Source organism: Taurulus bubalis (genome assembly GCF_910589615.1).
Source record: "Taurulus bubalis genome assembly, chromosome: 16".
NCBI lineage: Eukaryota > Metazoa > Chordata > Actinopteri > Perciformes > Cottidae > Taurulus > Taurulus bubalis.
The window spans coordinates 23,182,656-23,195,155 of NC_136604.1; the positions used below are offsets into that span (position 1 = coordinate 23,182,656).

The 12,500-nt window shown below is 42.5% G+C and overlaps 1 protein-coding gene across 1 annotated transcript in view; it reads right to left on the reverse strand.

Moving 5' to 3' along the window:
• LOC306748745 (cell adhesion molecule CEACAM5-like) overlaps positions 1-12,500 on the reverse strand; it is a gene marked incomplete at its 5' end in the record, with an annotated part of 21,991 nt that overhangs the window by 4,674 nt on the left and 4,817 nt on the right. The window contains 6 exons of the mRNA XM_079231956.1: positions 4,595-4,712; positions 6,964-7,218; positions 7,834-8,127; positions 9,379-9,657; positions 11,601-11,727; positions 11,945-12,108. Of these exons, the coding sequence (XP_079088082.1) occupies positions 4,595-4,712; positions 6,964-7,218; positions 7,834-8,127; positions 9,379-9,657; positions 11,601-11,727; positions 11,945-12,108 (1,237 nt within the window). The remainder of the gene's footprint in view (positions 1-4,594; positions 4,713-6,963; positions 7,219-7,833; positions 8,128-9,378; positions 9,658-11,600; positions 11,728-11,944; positions 12,109-12,500) is intronic.

The window sequence follows — 12,500 nt, forward strand, 5'->3', positions numbered from 1 at the left end:
CAATATGTAACTTGTAATTATGATGTGACGTGGATGGGGTTTTCCAGCTGGCTGCTGGTTTTTAGAAACGCAGCATGAAGAGGAGAGGATTGTGTTTTAATCATATTAGTTTCAAAGATTATTTCCCACAAAAATATTTTAAAGTAGCAGCAACGTTTTTCTTTTTTTTTTTACTAGTTCACTTAAACGTAACATGTATCTCATCACATTACTAAACCACCGCAGAATACAATTCAGGGTGAAGTCGATTCATTTTTTCCCTCCAAAGTGAATAAATCTCTGATTTCTCCTCCGGCTGCTTTCTCCACTCAGCTCTAACTTTGAAGACTATTTTAAGAATAATTAACAGAAGGAGAGGAGCAGAAAAATAAAACATTTCTGCCACGTGAAGTTGCTCTTGTTTAATTGTAGTTTGAATCCGTGTGAGTTATTGGATTGTAGTTGATTAATGATGAGTTGTCTGATTTATAAAACAGGTCATTGAACGCCACTCAACGGTGGGTGAGACGTGAAGCTAACGTCAGTCTTTATAGCTGCTAACATTAGCCTTAATAGTTGCTAACGTTAGCCTTTATAGCTGCTAACATTAGCCTTTATAGTTGCTAACGTTAGCCTTTATAGCTGCTAACAATAGCCTTTATAGTTGCTAACGTTAGCCTTTATAGCTGCTAACAATAGCCTTTATAGTTGCTAATGTGATCCTTTATAGTTGCTCACGTGATCCTTTACAGCTGCTAATGTTAGCCTTTATAGCTGCTAACAATAGCCTTTATAGCTGCTAATGTTAGCCTTTATAGTTGCTAACAATAGCCTTTATAGCTGCTAATGTTAGCCTTTACAGTTGCTAACGTGATCCTTTACAGCTGCTAACGTTAGCCTTTATAGCTGCTAACATTAGCCTTTATAGTTGCTAACGTTAGCCTTTATAGCTGCTAACAATAGCGTTTATAGTTGCTAATGTGATCCTTTATAGTTGCTCACGTGATCCTTTACAGCTGCTAACGTTAGCCTTTATAGCTGCTAATGTTAGCCTTTATAGCTGCTAACATTAGTGAAGATTTTCTTGATGAACTAAACCTGGAAGAATCATAAATGTTTTGTTTTTAAAAAGTCTAGAAGGGAAGCTGGAGGAACCAGTGATGATGACTTCCTACTTTCTAAACTGGATTTTGGAAGCTGAAATTAATTTATTTCCTAACTTAGAAAAGGAGAAAGTGCAGCGACCAGCTTTTCTCCTGCATGTTAAAATAAAATGAGACCCTTTCATCTCTTCACATGAGCTTTCTGTGATCAGCAGACCAGAACCCACTCGCAGCCGCCACTGACAAGAGGTCAAAGGTCACCGGTCTCGACCAGAGGAGACCACCTGAAGACCACCTGAGCCCGAAGACTATGAGACGCGACCGAAAGCTGCAGGTTCGCTCCTGACCGACGGAAACGGCAACAAGGACGAGAGAGATGAACAGTAAACCGCTTTAAGGTCGTAAGCGTCGACATTCACACCGCGTCCCGTGAGACAGGAAGTGAACGTGGAGACAGGCTGTTGCCCGGCAACAAGATTCTGTTGGAACCGTCCCTTTGGGGATATTTCAAGACTAAAGTTAAATCCTTTAAATCTTCATCACTGAAACTTAAGCAAGATCTGATCCAATATATTATTATTAATAAAGATAATGCAAATAATAAATAATACTAATTTAAATAATAAATACATAATAAATAAATACATTATTAATAATACATAATAAATAAAAGGCAAATATACAATAAAAAATACATGCTTAGATATATGTGATATATCATTTGTATTTCACATATCTGAGCATCTATTTTCTTTTTCTTATGTACCTTTTGGTTATTATTATGCATCCCCATCGTGTAGTAAAATAACGTTGAACCAGCACATGAAACAATATATAATCAAAAAGGCTGTGACCCCTCTGCCGTCCTCAGCCGGGATGAGACTCTGGTTCCTCTTTCTTTATCTGTGGTTCATACGGGCTCCTGTGACTATCAGAGGGAGAGATCTGTATTTTGATTTCGGCATCCTTCTCCCAGGCAGCAGGCGTGTGACGTTGAGACCGGACAGAACCGGTTTGAGTTCTAATCCTGCAGCAGAACAAACACTGTTTATGACTGCGTGCTGCTGGAAGCCAGCAGAGCGTTTACGTCGAGCCGGCGGCTGATTTGACTCCTGAAATAATGCAAAAGCTGCACACCTGTAACTCTGCACCGCCAGAACCGGTTCTCCGCCCACAAAGAACATATCTGTTCTTTCTCTTTGTGCTCCTGACGTCCTCAGAAACCCCACAAAAAGCAAAGACTCCTCTCTGCATTTAAGAACTCCTCTCTGTGAATCCTGAGCCGTCGCCCGAGGCGGTCGCCTCGACCTCCAACACACAACATGGAGGCCCACAGCAGAACAAAGGTGCTGACGCCCGCTAGCAGTCACCATGACGGCGGCAAAGATAAAACGTCAAAAGGGACGGACGAGTCAATCACCCGGAGGACCAGGGGCCCCGAGAGGGGCTCTACAACCGAAAACAAGCTCTACCCGACACCTGGTGACCTGGTGCGATCATCAGGTCACGCTCAACTGACAGGAGTGTAAATAGAGGGAGGGAGGGGTATGCTAACAGGGGAGGTTATGCTAACAGGGGAGGTTATGCTAACAGGGGTGGTTCTGCTAACAGGGGTGGTTATGCTAACAGGGGAGGTTATGCTAACAGGGGTGGTTATGCTAACAGGGGTGGTTATGCTAACAGGGGAGTATGCTAACAGGGGTGTATGCTATCAGGTGAGGTTATGCTAACAGGGGTGGTTATGCTAACAGGGGAGTATGCTAACAGGGGTGGTTATGCTAACAGGGGTGGTTATGCTAACAGGGGTGGTTATGCTAACAGGGGAGGTTATGCTAAGGGTTTTCTCTGTTTTCACAAACACATCATCCAGAACGTCTTCAAGGCGGAGATTTTACATGAGAAAACATCAGCAACGCTTTAGGCGGGGCTACTACAAGGTGATTGACAGGTCGACATCAGAGACGTGTGCGGCCTCTTCAGTCCAAATATGGTCACTTCCTGTTCACTGGTTTGAAAAAAAAAACATGGCGACGGACGAAGCGGCAAACCTGAGGCTATAAAACTTGGTGTGACGTCGCAATTCTGCTTGACTTTTGCACCAACTGGTTTTGTTTCAGGGTGAGCTGTGATTGGCCGAAGAAGAAGAAGAAGAAGACCGAGGGACCGAGTCAGAGTGTCAAAAGGCCGTCTGTCACCGACTCGTCTGTCGGCGGTTTGTTTCCGGACGCCGGCTTCCTGCTGACAGGATGTGGTGCCGGATTGCATCACTGCCACTTCTGAGAAAGATGCACCTTTCTTTCCGATTGTAATCTGATCGTGGCGCTCTGCGGCCGCAGCTGGCATGTTAAGTGTTTCGGGGGTCGCTCGAGTGGAGGCTGCTTGCAGGTACCGTTAGCAGCTAATGCTAGTGCTAGTTTGTGGATCCATAATTAACTGTTAAATGTTAACTATGACATTAACTCAGATGCTAAAAACTAAATAAAGAGCCGAGTCCAGAGAGTTTCTTTCAGTAAAACCGAACGCTGAACAAAGGACTTAAATAAGCATATCTGTTAGCCTTGATATCGTTTATGACTTTTAGCAACAGGCATCGAACTCAAACACAGAAATGCTCTTTGTTGTGTTTTAACATAACAAAGAGCATTTCAGAAGGTATGCAGAGAATTATAGGTGCCGATGTGACAGTTACTGTTTCAAAAGGCTTGAAGGGCGAGGCAGTGTGTGTGTGTGTGAGCGTGTGTGTGTGTGTGTGTGTGTGTGTGAGCGTGTGTGTGTGTGTGTGTGTGTGTGTGTGTGTGGTTACTTCAGTCTAACATGTTGCAAGACGTCAAGGCGTGAGAGGAATGAGGAGAATTTCCTAAAAGGTCATGAGGTGGCTGACACGAATTCATACAGACATACAAATAAAGAAAAGGACAGATATGCTTCACATACACACACACACACACACACACACACACACACACACACACATTTGTTTGTTCTCTGCTTTTAAACACTGAAGCATGAAATAGCAGCAAAGAAACTACCAACAAAGCTGTTTTTGTGTAAAGAAATGAAGAAACAAAAGTTGCTCGTGGTTCTGATTTCCTGGTTTAGACTCTCTGGTCCAATGAAGGTAAATCTGCTCTTTCACACCAGAGGCACACCCGTGGAGCCAGGCCAGGTTTTTGCAATCATTAACTACCTAAATAAATAATATAAAACCGGACGATCAGAGCGAAAACCTTCCGAGATAACACAACTTTCTAGAAAGTGTAGAAGCCTCTGAATGCTTGAAACCTCTTGTCCCCGATGTGGACGTTAGGGAGCGTGTGGCGATTTAGTAAAACCGATGTGACAACGGTGCTCGTGCTGCTAGAAGTCAAACACGTTGAGCCAGGATCCCCCTCAGGTTTTGCAGCCTGCGACCTCCAGCAGGAGCTCCACCAGAGAGAGAGCGGCCCACAGAAACACGGCCTCCCTCCGTCAGCGCCCCACCCGATCACACCCGATCACACCCGAGGACTTACGGTACTTTCTGTCTGCAGTAAACGATGAGGGCGATGGCGGCACCGAGAGCGACGAGGACGGCGATGACGATTCCAGCAATGGCTCCGTCTGAGAGACCTTCATCCAGCGCGCCCTCCTCTGCAAAAACAACAACAACGAGGTGTTTACACGCTGCTGGGAGGGAATGCGTTAAAAACAATCCTCCCCTAGGGGGCAGACTGAGCGATTGTCATTTAAAACTGTAAATCATAGCTTGTTCTATGAAAAAAGCCCCAAACTGCTGTATTCTGATGTATTGAACACCATCAGTAATTTACAAGTGGAATATATGGTTTGGTACATGGAAAAAATGTAAATGTCGCAGATGTGCGCTAATGCAATTGTTGGAGACCTCTCCTGAATGTTCTCTGCTCTAAACCCTCTCTAACTTTGTTCTGCTTCACTTTATCAAAGTCAACCTTTGCAGAGAGAATGTTCACATATTGAGTTATGATTTGGGTTAGAGAATGTTCACATATTGAGCTATGATTTGGGTTGGAGAATGTTCACATATTGAGTTATGATTTGGGTTGGAGAATGTTCACATATTGAGTTATGATTTGGGTTAGAGAATGTTCACATATTGAGTTATGATTTGGGTTAGAGAATGTTCACATATTGAGTTATGATTTGGGTTAGAGAATGTTCACATATTGAGTTATGATTTGGGTTAGAGAATGTTCACATATTGAGTTATGATTTGGGTTAGAGAATGTTCACATATTGAGCTATGATTTGGGTTGGAGAATGTTCACATATTGAGTTATGATTTGGGTTACAGAATGTTCACATATTGAGCTATGATTTGGGTTAGAGAATGTTCACATATTGAGTTATGATTTGGGTTAGAGAATGTTCACATATTGAGTTATGATTTGGGTTAGAGAATGTTCACATATTGAGCTATGATTTGGGTTGGAGAATGTTCACATATTGAGTTATGATTTGGGTTAGAGAATGTTCACATATTGAGCTATGATTTGGGTTAGAGAATGTTCACATATTGAGCTATGATTTGGGTTAGAGAATGTTCACATATTGAGCTATGATTTGGGTTAGAGAATGTTCACATATTGAGTTATGATTTGGGTTAGAGAATGTTCACATATTGAGTTATGATTTGGGTTAGAGAATGTTCACATATTGAGTTATGATTTGGGTTAGAGAATGTTCACATATTGAGCTATGATTTGGGTTAGAGAATGTTCACATATTGAGTTATGATTTGGGTTAGAGCTGGACCTTACAGCTGCATCATTTCAAAAAATATTCATCCTGAAAGTGATTTTTTTAAAGTCGGACCTGAAAACTTTACATTTTTTCTGTGTGTCATCTTCATTTAATCTTAAGCAGTAACATATAGATTGATATTTACACATCTGAACTAAATCTCACATGTGTACCTTTTATTATAACACCAACATTATTCAAACAGCCCTAGTGGTTGCACAGATACACCCTTTTTAGTTTGACCTTTTCAAGGAAAGGGCTTAGAAATATGTGGGTTTTCAAAAGGTTATGTAAATGCACTTTAAATCAAAAGCATGCAGTGGGATGCCCTGACATTGTGTTTAAGACAACTTCACGTCTCAGAAGAGAAACCACAGAGAGGAAAATAATAAAGAACTTAATCTGATTGCAGGTGGCAAGAAGGAACTTCTCGGGAAGCGATCACTGCTCGTTGGTGTGAAAACAACTTCTCTTGCTCTTTCGTTTAAAAAGCAGATAAAAGACTCACCACGTTCATGTCTATATACTTATATGTTCTCCTTTGTTTCAGAGGCTTCACGTCATGAACGTTGGACAAGAGGACGCTTTCCTGCTAACCCAAAGAGTTAAAGGGGTCATCTTGGGACCTAATTGCTAACATTAGCGTGTGTGTTACCACTAAAGATGTTAAAACGCATGCGACATTTAGCATAATAGCATGCTAGCACATTGGAACGAATGTCGTTACAAGGATTTTAGTGGTCTCCTGTCATGAAATTAGTGGAACTTTACTGGTACGTAGTGAGCAGAGATATGTTGAGTCCGGTTTCTTTTAGCCGGGGCGATGACGTGAAAGAGCAACAGGTACTGAGGTCCTCTGTTCTGCTCTCTGCCGTCTTTACTGCTGGTCGATGGTAACGGAGCTCATTTGGGAATTCAATTTACCGTCAAAGCACTCCGAGTTCACAGAAATAATGAATAATTTAGACGTTGTGCAGCTGATTAAAAAAGCTCCACCTTTAAAAATTGATTTTACAAAATGCTTTGACAGACAACAAAAAGCAAAAGCGAGGCAGACAAAAGCAACGGGAAGCTCCGCGGCCCCGCAGGCCTCGCACCCCAGCGACATCGCCGCCCTCACCTTTGACTGACAGGGCGTGGGCGTACGAGCTGTTCTTGCCCGTGACGGCGTTGTGCGCCTCGCAGGTGTACGTCCCGGTGTTTTTGTAGCGCGCCATCTCGATCAGGTACTTGGCCGTTTTGATGCTGGTCATCGTGCCGTTGAACTTCCAGGTGTAGGTGGCGGGAGGGACGGAGGCGGCGGCGCAGTCCAGCTCCACTTTGTCGTTCACCTCGACGGCCTTTCCGCCCGTAACCATCGGTGTTTCAGGACCGTCTGCAGGTGGAAACAGAGGAGGAGGCCGTGATTGTATGGACATTATTAATAATAACTCATCTTAGTATCACGACTGTTAACAATGAAGGATCCCACATGCACAAGTACACACTATTCAGCATTAGTAAAGCATGAATAAACACTGAATACATCATTCAGAAAGCATTATTCCAACATAAACACTCATTAGTAACTCATTAGTATGCAATTCATAAACACGGTAATGAATGTTTCATTCTTGATTAAAAAGCTTGGGTTTCATGCTTTATAAATTATGGATTCCCCATTTGTAAATGAAGTATTCAGGACTTATAGATGATGAATAAGATCATTTGTAAAGTGTTAGTAAATGATAAAAACTGCTGCAATTCATGATTAGTTACTACTCGTGAGTTATTAGTTAAGTATGTTCTGTGACCTCATCTAAAGTGAAGACTATTTATGCTCAACAATTTAACAATTTACTAACAATAACCAGTGTGTAATTATTATAAAGTGCAACCATATGTGTATAGATGGGCACATATCCACCTGTGTATTATTGCCGTTTATTTCAATGTAATGGACCTCTGAATGAGTAAAAGTGGTGTCAAAATAAAAGCCTAACAAACTCACAGTTGACCAGCATCTTGTAGGAGGCCTCCACGGTGCTGACGGAGTTCACGAGCCGGCACATGTATTCCCCGTTGTCCTCTTTCTGCAGCGGGCTGATCGCCACGCCGCTCATGTTGGAGTAGAACGCCAGGCGGCCGCCGGCGGTCAGAGGCTTGCCGTCCTTCAGCCAGGTGACGGTCTTCGGGACGCCGCCCGCCGCCTGGCAGCTGAGGTTGGCCGAGCTGTTGCCGGCAATGAGGATGGCAGACGGCATGGTGTCGGACGGGCCGCTGATCTTAGCAGTCAACATGGCATCTGGGGACATTAACGAGAGAGAGACGTTGTTTTGGTGACCTTCGATTTCATACATCTACTTTCTAAACGTGCAAACCGCGTTGTACTTTTGGAAGATAATAACCCTGATTAATAGAAATAAAACCACGTGAATACATCAAGAGAAGAAGAAGAAGAAGAAGAAGAAGAAGCTCCACGTTGAGGAATGAAGGATGCTGCAGTTTAAAAAAAAGAACGGATAAAACTGAAGCAAAGACATCCATTATAAGTGAAGCCCCATAAGAAACACTGATTCATACATTTCCCATAATGCAATTGGATTGTTCTCGGAAGGATCTTTTTGTCAGGTGGAATTCAGAATAATCCTCTCAGACGTTTGACTCCCTCTTCCTGTCGTTTTAATCTGCCAACCGCCTGACAGGTGCTCTGTGCATGGTTGGTTGGCTCTCAACATGGCCGCTAGCCAGCGAGCTCACGTGCACTGACATGCACTAAAAAAACCATGCACGACCGGCCGAGCTATGTCAACAAGGCGTCAGAGAAGCTCTGATTACAACACAGAGGGAGTGACCTCCAACACACACACACACACACACACACACACACACACACACACACACACACACACACACACACACACACACACACACACACACAGGCAGTATAATTACAGACAGCAGAACCTTTGAGGCATTCTCTGTGTCACTCGGCGGTTCGATCCCTCACAGGTGACGATATGTTTGTGCCTCGAAGGAATGTCACCGAGAGCAGAAGAGGTTTCAGTCTTCAGGGTGAAACGCGCTCCAGCAGACTGTTAGTGAAGGATGGCGGCCATGTTGTTTTCTGTTTTACAGTTTTTGTTGGATTCCTGCATGACAATCCTTGCAATAGTTGTCATTTCACTAAATGCCACTAATGTGAGATGAAAAGTCCGAGCCTCGAACGTCTGAAGTGATTTTAGAAAGTTGGAATTTCTGATGCTAGAAAACACGTGAAGTGCAATTTTAGCAAATTGGGTGTGAACCACATTTTTTTTTAATGTGACTCCCGCCGAAATGTCTTCAGACATTTTTGGCCGCCGCCATCTTGGATGTTTTGCAACCAGTGAACAGGAAGTGACGTTGTCTAGACTGAAGGAGGGACGTAGAGACGCCGTATACGGCTCTGATTGAGACCTGTCAATCACATGGCGATTGCCCCGCCCTAAAAGCTAAACCAAAAAAAAGGTGCCAGAAAGGCTGCGAGGCTAAATGAAAGCTGGAGACCACTCACCTATCACGGCGAAGGAAACGGCAGCCGAAGTGACCTCGCGCAGGGTCTTGCTGTTCTTGGCCCTGCACGTGTATTCTCCCATTGCACTTCCATAACGGTGAGCTTTGATGACTTCCAGAGTCAGGACCGGACCCTCGGCCTCCATCATCTGCTTGTCGTGGTACCAGCCGAAGGAGGCGGCCGGGCTGGAGCGGGACGAGCACGACAGGCTGAAGTTGGCTCCGGACATGATGTACTGGGCCGGTATGAGGGGAGCGATGGTGACCTCGTCCGGGCCGTCTGTGGAGCGGCAGCACAGGGAAACGGGTTAGTTCAACTGGGCGTGAAGACGGGGGTCACGGGTCCGACCCGCCGTCGACACAAAATGTTTATCAAACACATCGAATACTAGCTGCTGCTTTTATGAGCTACTTTGTCCAATTATGGATGTTCAGAAATATCACGTTTATACGCTTAACCTATCACAAATAAACTCTAAAGAAACAGGTTTCATCTCGTTTTAATCTTTCTCAGGCCAAATGTTGTAAAAGTACACAAGTAAAAGTATACATATATATAAAAATATAAATACACCGCAGCTATATATATATATATACATACATTTATATATGTATAAATACACTGCACATACACCAATATGTATACATATATAAATACATACATAAATAAATATATCTTTTTATTTAAGTATGTATTTGTTATATTTATTTTATATATATATATATATATATATATATATATATATATATATATATATATATATATAAATAAGCACACACAGTATAAACATAAATAAATAAATATATATATATATATATATATATATATATATATATATATATATATATAGCTGCGGTGTATTTATACATATATAAATACATACATAAATATATTTATTTATTTATTTAAGTATGTATTTGTTATATTTATTTTATATATATATATATATATATATATATATATATAAACACACACAGTATAAACATAAATAAATAAATATATATATATATATATATATATATATATATATATATATATATATATATATATATAGCTGCGGTGTATTTATACATATATAAATACATACATAAATATATTTATTTATTTAAGTATGTATTTGTTATATTTATTTTATATATATATATATAAACACACACAGTATAAACATAAAAAAATAAATATATATATATATATATATATATGAGAGAACATCACATATAAATTAAATAAATAATATAGATTAAAAAGATTTAAAAACAACAATGAATAGACATTTGTAAACCAATGAAATAACATTCTTCTCAAGTGAAGGGAGAAGCGTTGGATTAATTAATTACAGGGTGAGCCGGTGGGCGGTGCGGTTTCGGGTCGGTCATGTGAAAGGAGTGGAAGTGGAGGCCGCTGAGTAAACAGTGAGGGCTGAACAAAGGCGGCGAGGGAGCGGCCCGCAAACACTGACGCTCTGCTTTAAAGACTCAGCAGCAAGGTTAAAGGTCGTGACTCAGAGGAGGAAACTATCTTTAACAAGCGATCCTCCGGGGTGTGAAGGACTGACTTGGGTCTGACCAGCTCCTTCTAAAGGCCTTTGCACGCAGCGGGAATCTGGTTACGGTTCTTTTCTTTGGCATATTACGCCGTAGTATTGAGGTTAATGTTTCGACCAATCACGTTGGGCGTTAATTTAATTTCTACTCTCAGCCTTGACGAGTCAAGAGCAGATCCGCTGCTTCTCTTCGTACCTTTCACAATAAAAGCCCGAGACGTATGCGCTGTAACTGTTTACCAGATTCTCGGGGGTTTTGGGATCAAACGATTTTTTGAAAAAGTGTCGCAAATTCACATTCTTGCTGGTGAGAATAGTTATCAAACTTAGGAAATTTCTACAAATTTTACAAATTTTGCTATTTTAGTTTTGTTTATTCATTACATTTAGTAGGTATCAAGATCAGAATAAATAATGACATATAAAAGTAAGATATGTGTGTATGTGTTTGTTAAATAAAACACTGCTGGTTGCTATCAGGTTTTTTGAAATGTCAAATATCATATTCGGTATTTGTCGAGCTTTAGTCCGGCGACCGCTAAAGCTTCAAATGTTATTATTAACCACAATAAAAGACAGAAAAGTCAAATTCAATTGATTTTGTCGCTGCTCATGCGAGCCAATCAGCTCTCCCGTTTGGTGGGCGGAGCCGCCCGGCAGGTGGAGGCGCAGCACTCACAGTGGACGGGGAGGCTGAAGCCGGCGCTCTTCTCCTTCTCCAGCTTGTTGCCGGCGGTGCAGAAGACCGGCTCCGTCAGGTCGGTCCGCAGGACGCCGACGATGGTGAGAGCGCTGGACAGCTCCTCCTGAGAGGCAACGAGCGTTAACATGATGCTCAACATTATGAATGAAACTAACTCATACGAAGCAAACGTGTTCCACATGTTCCTCCATCAATTGATAATAGATTGAGATAATTGGGATGACTGGAGGAGAATCTGCATTCTGCGTTACGAAAACCTGATTTCATTCAAAGGAATGCATGAATGAAACACAAGAACAATGAAAACAATTAGAACTCACATCCTTCACTGTGATCCGCTTCCCGTCGGCCTTGATGGGCGCGGCGCCTTTGAACCAGGAGAACGTGAGGAAGGAACCCTTGGCGGAGCACAACAGAACCACGGTGCTGTTGTGCTCGATGGCCTCGGGCATGTTGGCCGTGATGGTCACGGCAGACACCGGCTCTGCAGGAGACAGAGAGGAACAGGTGAGACGGAAAGAGGAACAGGTGGAGACAGGAAGAGGAACAGGTGGAGACAGGAAGAGGAACAGGTGGAGACAGGAAGAGGAACATGTGGAGACAGGAAGAGGAACAGGTGGAGACAAAGAGGAACAGGTGGAGACAGGAAGAGGAACAGGTGGAGACAAAGAGGAACAGGTGGAGACAGGAAGAGGAACAGGTGGAGACAGGAAGAGGAACAGGTGGAGACAGGAAGAGGAACAGGTGGAGACAGGAAGAGGAACAGGTGGAGACAGGAAGAGGAACATGTGGAGACAGGAAGAGGAACAGGTGGAGACAAAGAGGAAAAGGTGGAGACAAAGAGGAACAGGTGAGACGGAAAGAGGAACAGGTGGA